This window comes from Hyla sarda, chromosome 4, assembly GCF_029499605.1.
Source record: "Hyla sarda isolate aHylSar1 chromosome 4, aHylSar1.hap1, whole genome shotgun sequence".
NCBI classification, from domain to species: domain Eukaryota; kingdom Metazoa; phylum Chordata; class Amphibia; order Anura; family Hylidae; genus Hyla; species Hyla sarda.
Genome location: NC_079192.1, coordinates 415,405,835 through 415,417,162, shown reverse-complemented (window position 1 = coordinate 415,417,162; position 11,328 = coordinate 415,405,835). Strand labels below are relative to the sequence as shown.

At 47.5% G+C, this 11,328-nt stretch overlaps 1 protein-coding gene across 4 annotated transcripts in view; it reads right to left on the bottom strand.

The window, feature by feature from the left end:
• The window catches only part of LOC130267712 (potassium voltage-gated channel subfamily KQT member 1-like), a 139,343-nt gene that overhangs the window by 11,597 nt on the left and 116,418 nt on the right, over positions 1-11,328 (bottom strand). For all 4 annotated transcript variants that reach the window (XM_056517832.1, XM_056517831.1, XM_056517834.1 and 1 more), the window contains 2 exons: positions 9,465-9,505; positions 1,280-1,341 (listed from right to left, as the gene is read on the bottom strand). In XM_056517832.1, coding sequence (XP_056373807.1) covers positions 1,280-1,341; positions 9,465-9,505 — 103 coding nt within the window. The remainder of the gene's footprint in view (positions 1-1,279; positions 1,342-9,464; positions 9,506-11,328) is intronic.

Sequence of the window (11,328 nt, the reverse complement as noted above, 5' to 3'; positions counted from 1 at the left end):
ATGATACTGTCTTTGTGTATCTAAGCCTGCCTGTGTGATACTGTCCTGGTGTATCTAAGCCTGCCTGTATGATACTGTCCTGGTGTAGCTAAGCCTGCCTGTGTGATACTGTCCTGGTGTATCTAAGCCCGCTATATGTGATACTGTCCTGGTGTATCTAAGCCCGCTATATGTGATACTGTCCTGGTGTATCTAAGCCTGCCTGTGTGATACTGTCCTGGTGTATCTAAGCCTGCCTGTATGATACTGTCCTGGTGTAGCTAAGCCTGCCTATATGATACTGTCTTTGTGTATCTAAGCCTGCCTGTGTGATACTTTCCTGGTGTATCTAAGCCTGCTTGTGTGATACTGTCCTGGTGTAGCTAAGCCTGCCTATATGATACTGTCCTGGTGTAGCTAAGCCTGCCTGTGTGATACTGTCCTGGTGTAGCTAAGCCTGCCTGTGTGATACTGTCCTGGTGTATCTAAGCCTGCCTGTGTGATACTGTCCTGGTGTATCTAAGCCTGTTATATGTGATACTGTCTTTGTGTATCTAAGCCTGCCTGTATGATACTGTCCTGGTGTATCTAAGCCTGCCTGTATGATACGGTCCTGGTGTAGCTAAGCCTGCCTGTGTGATACTGTCCTGGTGTATCTAAGCCCGCTATATGTGATACTGTCCTGGTGTATCTAAGCCTGCCTGTGTGATACTGTCCTGGTGTAGCTAAGCCTGCCTGTGTGATACTGTCCTGGTGTATCTAAGCCTGCCTGTGTGATACTGTCCTGGTGTATCTAAGCCCGCTATATGTGATACTGTCCTGGTGTATCTAAGCCTGCCTGTGTGATACTGTCCTGCTGTATCTAAGTCTGTGTTTGCCCCCTGGCGTTGCGCTCTGGGGGGTGATTTGGGGACAGGGCTCATTATGCGGGGGTATTGGGGGCCGCGCTGTGCGTCTGGCAGTTTCCAGGACAATACCCGCACTCAGCCCAGGACGCTGCCAGCCACGCCAAACCTGCCAAGTGTGCCAACCTTGTTCCAGCTTAGGGTGACCCCGGCGCTGCCCCCTCGTGTGCCAGGCTGCACCCTCAGCTCTATTATTCAGTCCTGGGAAAATCTTACTGTGCCAGGGAGGGGGGTCCGGGGGGATCACACAACAAAGATACATCTGATATTAGGGGGGCTTCTGCTTAAAGGGGAATCACACCATATATCAGGCAGACATCTCAGGGATAAATAGACTTTAAGAACGATCAGACAAATCTGTAACACCCCAAAAAGGAAAAACCACCGCAATATACCTTCTCCTCCAGCCGCATGAGCCGCGATCCCACCGTGTAGTAGCCTTTATCCACGCCCTTCTCTGCGGAGAGGAGGATGATGGGAGTTATTGGGATGGCGAAGGGTTATAGGACGGGCACTGTACAGAGATTTTATGTGAGCACTATATGGAACTATTATCTGTATACTGCGGGGGCACTATTGTATGCACACTGTAGGGCAGTATTATCTGTACACTGTATGGCCGTATTAGTATTATATACACACTGTATGGCAGGATTATATACACACTGTATGGCCGTATTATATACACACTGTAGGGCAGTATTATCTGTACACTGTATGGCCGTATTAGTATTATATACACACTGTATGGCAGGATTATATACACACTGTATGGCAGTATTATATACACACTGTAGGGCAGTATTATCTGTACACTGTATGGCAGGATTATCTGTACACTGTATGGCCGTATTAGTATTATATACACACTGTATGGCAGGATTATCTGTACACTGTATGGCCATAGTAGTATTATATGCACACTGTAGGGCAGTATTATCTGTACACTGTATGGCAGGATTATCTGTACACTGTATGGCCATAGTAGTATTATATGCACACTGTAGGGCAGTATTATCTGTACACTGTATGGCAGGATTATCTGTACACTGTATGGCCATAGTAGTATTATATGCACACTGTAGGGCAGTATTATCTGTACACTATATGACTGTATTATAAACACATTGTATGGCAATATTATGTGGATATTGTATGGCAGAATTGTATGCACCGTGCATGGAAGTATTATATGCACAAAGTATGGCAGTATCATGGCCACACTATAAAGCAGTATTATCTGCACACTGTAGGGCTGTATTATATGCACAAAGTATGGCAGTATATGGCACTATTATATACATGCTGTAGGGCAGTATTATATGCACGTAGTATGGCAGTATTATGTGCACACTATATGGCACTATTATATACATGCTGTAGGGCAGGATTATATGCACACTATAGGGCAGTATTATATGCACTTAGTATGGCAGTATTATATACACACTATAGGGCAGTATTATATGCACACTGTATGACGGTGTTGTATTATGAGATGCACCATACGCAAAGGACCTGCTGAGGAGGAATATATACTGGTCTATGGAGGAATATACCGATACACAACACACACGGTCTATGGGGGAATATACCGATACACAACACACAAGGTCTATGGAGGAATATACCGATACACAACACACACGGTCTATGGGGGAATATACCGATACACAACACACAAGGTCTATGGGGGAATATACCGATACACAACACACAAGGTCTATGGGGAATATACCGATACACAACACACAAGGTCTATGGGGAATATACCGATACACAACACACAAGGTCTATGGGGGAATATACCGATACACAACGCACAAGGTCTATGGGGAATATACCGATACACAACACACAAGGTCTATGGGGTAATATACCGATACACAACACACAAGGTCTATGGGGGAATATACCGATACACAACGCACAAGGTCTATGGGGGAATATACCGATACACAACACACAAGGTCTATAGGAGAATATACCGATACACAACACACAAGGTCTATGGGGGAATATACCAATACACAACACACAAGGCCTATGGGAGAATATACCGATACACAACACACAAGGTCTATGGGGAATATACCGATACACAACACACAAGGTCTATGGGGTAATATACCGATACACAACACACAAGGACTATGGGGAATATACCGATACACAACGCACAAGGTCTATGGGGAATATACAGATACACAACACACAAGGTCTATGGGGGAATATACCGATACACAACACACAAGGTCTATGGCGGAATATACAGATACACAACACACAAGGTCTATGGGGGAATATACCGATACACAACGCACAAGGTCTATGGGGAATATACAGATACACAACACACAAGGTCTATGGGGAATATACAGATACACAACACACAAGGTCTATGGGGGAATATACAGATATACAACACACAAGGTCTATGGGGGAATATACCGATACACAACGCACAAGGTCTATGGGGAATATACCGATACACAACACACAAGGTCTATGGGGAATATACAGATACACAACACACAAGGTCTATGGGGAATATACAGATACACAACGCACAAGGTCTATGGGGGGATATACAGATACACAACACACAAGGTCTATGGGGGAATATACCGATACACAACACACAAGGTCTATGGGGGAATATACCGATACACAACGCACAAGGTCTATGGGGGAATATACCGATACACAACGCACAAGGTCTATGGGGGAATATACCGATACACAACGCACAAGGTCTATGGGGGAATATACCGATACACAACGCACAAGGTCTATGGGGGAATATACCGATACACAACGCACAAGGTCTATGGGGGAATATACCGATACACAACACACAAGGTCTATGGGGGAATATACCGATACACAACACACAAGGTCTATGGGGGAATATACCGATACACAACACACAAGGTCTATGGGGGAATATACCGATACACAACGCACAAGGTCTATGGGGGAATATACCGATACACAACGCACAAGGTCTATGGGGGAATATACCGATACACAACACACAAGGTCTATGGGGGGAATATACCAATACACAACACACAAGGTCTATGGGGGAATATACCGATACACAACACACAAGGTCTATGGGGGAATATACAGATACACAACACACAAGGTCTATGGGGAAATATACAGATACACAACACACAAGGTCTATTGGGGAATATACCGATACACAACACACAAGGTCTATGGGGAATATACCGATACACAACACACAAGGTCTATGGGGGAATATACAGATACACAACACACAAGGTCTATGGGGGAATATACCGATACACAACACACAAGGTCTATGGGGGAATATACCGATACACAACACACAAGGACTATGGGGAATATACCGATACACAACACACAAGGACTATGGGGAATATACCGATACATAACGCACAAGGTCTATGGGGGAATATACAGATACACAACACACAAAGTCTATGGAGGAATATACAGATACACAACACACAAGGTCTATGGCGGAATATACCGATACACAACACACAAGGTCTATGGGGAATATACCGATACACAACACACAAGGTCTATGGAGGAATATACCGATACACAACGCACAAGGTCTATGGGGGAATATACCGATACACAACACACAAGGTCTATGGGGAATATACCGATACACAACACACAAGGTCTATGGGGAATATACCGATACACAACACACAAGGTCTATGGGGGGAATATACAGATACACAACACAAAAGGTCTATGGGGGGAATATACCGATACACAACACACAAGGTCTATGGGGGAATATACCGATACACAACACACAAGGTCTATGGGGGAATATACCGATACACAACACACAAGGACTATGGGGAATATACCGATACATAACGCACAAGGTCTATGGGGGAATATACCGATACACAACACACAAGGTCTATGGAGGAATATACCGATACACAACACACAAGGTCTATGGGGGAATATACAGATACACAACACACAAGGTCTATGGGGGGATATACCGATACACAACACACAAGGTCTATGGGGGAATATACCGATACACAACACACAAGGTCTATAGAGGAATATACCGTTACACAACACACAAGGTCTATGGGGAATATACCGATACACAACACACAAGGTCTATGGGGGAATATACAGATACACAACACACAAGGTCTATGGGGAATATACAGATACACAACACACAAGGTCTATGGCGGAATATACAGATACACAACACACAAGGTCTATGGGATAATATACCGATACACAACACACAAGGTCTATGGGGGAATATACAGATACACAACACACAAGGTCTATGGGGGGATATACCGATACACAACACACAAGGTCTATGGGGAATATACCGATACACAACACACAAGGTCTATGGGGTAATATACCGATACACAACGCACAAGGTCTATGGGGGGATATACCGATACACAACACACAAGGTCTATGGGGGAATATACCGATACACAACACACAAGGTCTATGGAGGAATATACCGATACACAACACACAAGGTCTATGGGGGAATATACCGATACACAACGCACAAGGTCTATGGAGGAATATACCGATACACAACGCACAAGGTCTATGGAGGAATATACCGATACACAACACACAAGGTCTATGGGGGAATATACCGATACACAACACACAAGGTCTATGGGGGAATACACCGATACACAACACACAAGGTCTATGGGGGAATATACCGATACACAACACACAAGGTCTATGGAGGAATATACCGATACACAACACACAAGGTCTATGGGGGAATATACCGATACACAACACACAAGGTCTATGGGGAATATACCGATACACAACGCACAAGGTCTATGGAGGAATATACCGATACACAACACACAAGGTCTATGGGGGAATATACCGATACACAACACACAAGGTCTATGGGGGAATACACCGATACACAACGCACAAGGTCTATGGAGGAATATACCGATACACAACACACAAGGTCTATGGGGGAATATACAGATACACAACACACAAGGTCTATGGGGGGATATACCGATACACAACACACAAGGTCTATGGGGAATATACCGATACACAACGCACAAGGTCTATGGGGTAATATACCGATACACAACGCACAAGGTCTATGGGGGGATATACCGATACACAACACACAAGGTCTATGGAGGAATATACCGATACACAACGCACAAGGTCTATGGAGGAATACACCGATACACAACACACAAGGTCTATGGGGGAATACACCGATACACAACACACAAGGTCTATGGGGGAATATACCGATACACAACACACAAGGTCTATGGAGGAATATACCGATACACAACACACAAGGTCTATGGGGGAATATACCGATACACAACACACAAGGTCTATGGGGGAATATACCGATACACAACGCACAAGGTCTATGGGGGAATATACCGATACACAACACACAAGGTCTATGGGGGAATATACCGATACACAACACACAAGGTCTATGGGGGAATATACCGATACACAACACACAAGGTCTATGGGGGAATATACCGATACACAACACACAAGGTCTATGGGGAATATACCGATACACAACACACAAGGTCTATGGGGGAATATACCGATACACAACACACAAGGTCTATGGCGGAATATACCGATACACAACACACAAGGTCTATGGGGGAATATACCGATACACAACACACAAGGTCTATGGGGGAATATACCGATACACAACGCACAAGGTCTATGGGGGAATATACCGATACACAACGCACAAGGTCTATGGGGGAATATACCGATACACAACACACAAGGTCTATGGGGGGAATATACCAATACACAACACACAAGGTCTATGGGGGAATATACCGATACACAACACACAAGGTCTATGGGGGAATATACAGATACACAACACACAAGGTCTATGGGGAAATATACAGATACACAACACACAAGGTCTATTGGGGAATATACCGATACACAACACACAAGGTCTATGGGGAATATACCGATACACAACACACAAGGTCTATGGGGGAATATACAGATACACAACACACAAGGTCTATGGGGGAATATACCGATACACAACACACAAGGTCTATGGGGGAATATACCGATACACAACACACAAGGACTATGGGGAATATACCGATACACAACACACAAGGACTATGGGGAATATACCGATACATAACGCACAAGGTCTATGGGGGAATATACAGATACACAACACACAAAGTCTATGGAGGAATATACAGATACACAACACACAAGGTCTATGGCGGAATATACCGATACACAACACACAAGGTCTATGGGGAATATACCGATACACAACACACAAGGTCTATGGAGGAATATACCGATACACAACGCACAAGGTCTATGGGGGAATATACCGATACACAACACACAAGGTCTATGGGGAATATACCGATACACAACACACAAGGTCTATGGGGAATATACCGATACACAACACACAAGGTCTATGGGGGGAATATACAGATACACAACACAAAAGGTCTATGGGGGGAATATACCGATACACAACACACAAGGTCTATGGGGGAATATACCGATACACAACACACAAGGTCTATGGGGGAATATACCGATACACAACACACAAGGACTATGGGGAATATACCGATACATAACGCACAAGGTCTATGGGGGAATATACCGATACACAACACACAAGGTCTATGGAGGAATATACCGATACACAACACACAAGGTCTATGGGGGAATATACAGATACACAACACACAAGGTCTATGGGGGGATATACCGATACACAACACACAAGGTCTATGGGGGAATATACCGATACACAACACACAAGGTCTATAGAGGAATATACCGTTACACAACACACAAGGTCTATGGGGAATATACCGATACACAACACACAAGGTCTATGGGGGAATATACAGATACACAACACACAAGGTCTATGGGGAATATACAGATACACAACACACAAGGTCTATGGCGGAATATACAGATACACAACACACAAGGTCTATGGGATAATATACCGATACACAACACACAAGGTCTATGGGGGAATATACAGATACACAACACACAAGGTCTATGGGGGGATATACCGATACACAACACACAAGGTCTATGGGGAATATACCGATACACAACACACAAGGTCTATGGGGTAATATACCGATACACAACGCACAAGGTCTATGGGGGGATATACCGATACACAACACACAAGGTCTATGGGGGAATATACCGATACACAACACACAAGGTCTATGGAGGAATATACCGATACACAACACACAAGGTCTATGGGGGAATATACCGATACACAACGCACAAGGTCTATGGAGGAATATACCGATACACAACGCACAAGGTCTATGGAGGAATATACCGATACACAACACACAAGGTCTATGGGGGAATATACCGATACACAACACACAAGGTCTATGGGGGAATACACCGATACACAACACACAAGGTCTATGGGGGAATATACCGATACACAACACACAAGGTCTATGGAGGAATATACCGATACACAACACACAAGGTCTATGGGGGAATATACCGATACACAACACACAAGGTCTATGGGGAATATACCGATACACAACGCACAAGGTCTATGGAGGAATATACCGATACACAACACACAAGGTCTATGGGGGAATATACCGATACACAACACACAAGGTCTATGGGGGAATACACCGATACACAACGCACAAGGTCTATGGAGGAATATACCGATACACAACACACAAGGTCTATGGGGGAATATACAGATACACAACACACAAGGTCTATGGGGGGATATACCGATACACAACACACAAGGTCTATGGGGAATATACCGATACACAACGCACAAGGTCTATGGGGTAATATACCGATACACAACGCACAAGGTCTATGGGGGGATATACCGATACACAACACACAAGGTCTATGGAGGAATATACCGATACACAACGCACAAGGTCTATGGAGGAATATACCGATACACAACACACAAGGTCTATGGGGGAATACACCGATACACAACACACAAGGTCTATGGGGGAATATACCGATACACAACACACAAGGTCTATGGAGGAATATACCGATACACAACACACAAGGTCTATGGGGGAATATACCGATACACAACACACAAGGTCTATGGGGGAATATACCGATACACAACGCACAAGGTCTATGGGGGAATATACCGATACACAACACACAAGGTCTATGGGGGAATATACCGATACACAACACACAAGGTCTATGGGGGAATATACCGATACACAACACACAAGGTCTATGGGGGAATATACCGATACACAACACACAAGGTCTATGGGGAATATACCGATACACAACACACAAGGTCTATGGGGGAATATACCGATACACAACACACAAGGTCTATGGCGGAATATACCGATACACAACACACAAGGTCTATGGGGGAATATACCGATACACAACACACAAGGTCTATGGGGGAATATACCGATACACAACGCACAAGGTCTGCACTGATACCTGGGAGGAAGAGGCCGGGTTTACCCAGAGAATGGTCCAGTCTGGAAAGAGAAAGACAGAAAGACAAGTCAGTGCAGATCTGGAGCCAAGAGATCAGCCCCCCGGACCCCTCAGATCTGGAGACAGGAGATCAGCCCCCGGACCCCTCAGCACTGGAGACAGGAGATCAGCCCCCGGACCCCTCAGATCTGGAGACAGGAGATCAGCCCCCGGACCCCTCAGCTCTGGAGACAGGAGATCAGCCCCCGGACCCCTCAGATCTGGAGACAGGAGATCAGCCCCCGGACCCCTCAGCTCTGGAGACAGGAGATCAGCCCCCGGACCCCTCAGCTCTGGAGACAGGAGATCAGCCCCCCGGACCCCTCATCTCTGGAGACAGGAGATCAGCCCCCGGACCCCTCAGATCTGGAGACAGGAGATAAGCCCCCCGGACCCCTCAGCACTGGAGACAGGAGATCAGCCCCCCGGACCCCTCAGCTCTGGAGACAGGAGATCAGCCCCCCGGACCCCTCAGCTCTGGAGACAGGAGATCAGCCCCCCGGACCCCTCAGCACTGGAGACAGGAGATCAGCCCCCCGGACCCCTCAGCTCTGGAGACAGGAGATCAGCCCCCCGGACCCCTAAGATCTGGAGACAGGAGATCAGCCCCCCGGACCCCTCAGATCTGGAGACAGGAGATCAGCCCCCCGGACCCCTCAGATCTGGAGACAGGAGATCAGCCCCCCGGACCCCTCAGCACTGCAGACAGGAGATCAGCCCCCCGGACCCCTTAGCACTGCAGACAGGAGATCAGCCCCTGGACCCCTCATCTCTGGAGACAGGAGATCATTCCCCGCACCCCTCATCTCTGTAGATAGGAGATCAGCCCCCCCCGACCCCTCAGATCTGGAGACAGGAGATCAGCCCCCCGGACCCCTCAGCACTGGAGACAGGAGATCAGCCCCCGGACCCCTCATCTCTGTAGATAGGAGATCAGCCCCCCGGACCCCTCAGCTCTGTAGATAGGAGATCAGCCCCCCGGACCCCTCAGCACTGGAGACAGGAGATCATTCCCCGCACCCCTCATCTCTGTAGACAGGAGATCAGCCCCCCGGACCCCTCAGCACTGCAGACAGGAGATCAGCCCCCGGACCCCTCAGATCTGGAGACAGGAGATCAGCCCCCCGGACCCCTCAGCTCTGGAGACAGGAGATCAGCCCCCGGACCCCTCAGCTCTGGAGACAGGAGATCAGCCCCCGGACCCCTCAGCTCTGGAGACAGGAGATCAGCCCCCCGGACCCCTCATCTCTGGAGACAGGAGATCAGCCCCCGGACCCCTCAGATCTGGAGACAGGAGATAAGCCCCCCGGACCCCTCAGCACTGGAGACAGGAGATCAGCCCCCCGGACCCCTCAGCTCTGGAGACAGGAGATCAGCCCCCCGGACCCCTCAGCTCTGGAGACAGGAGATCAGCCCCCCGGACCCCTCAGCACTGGAGACAGGAGATCAGCCCCCCGGACCCCTCAGCTCTGGAGACAGGAGATCAGCCCCCCGGACCCCTAAGATCTGGAGACAGGAGATCAGCCCCCCGGACCCCTCAGATCTGGAGACAGGAGATCAGCCCCCCGGACCCCTCAGATCTGGAGACAGGAGATCAGCCCCCCGGACCCCTCAGCACTGCAGACAGGAGATCAGCCCCCCGGACCCCTTAGCACTGCAGACAGGAGATCAGCCCCTGGACCCCTCATCTCTGGAGACAGGAGATCATTCCCCGCACCCCTCATCTCTGTAGATAGGAGATCAGCCCCCCCCGACCCCTCAGATCTGGAGACAGGAGATCAGCCCCCCGGACCCCTCAGCACTGGAGACAGGAGATCAGCCCCCG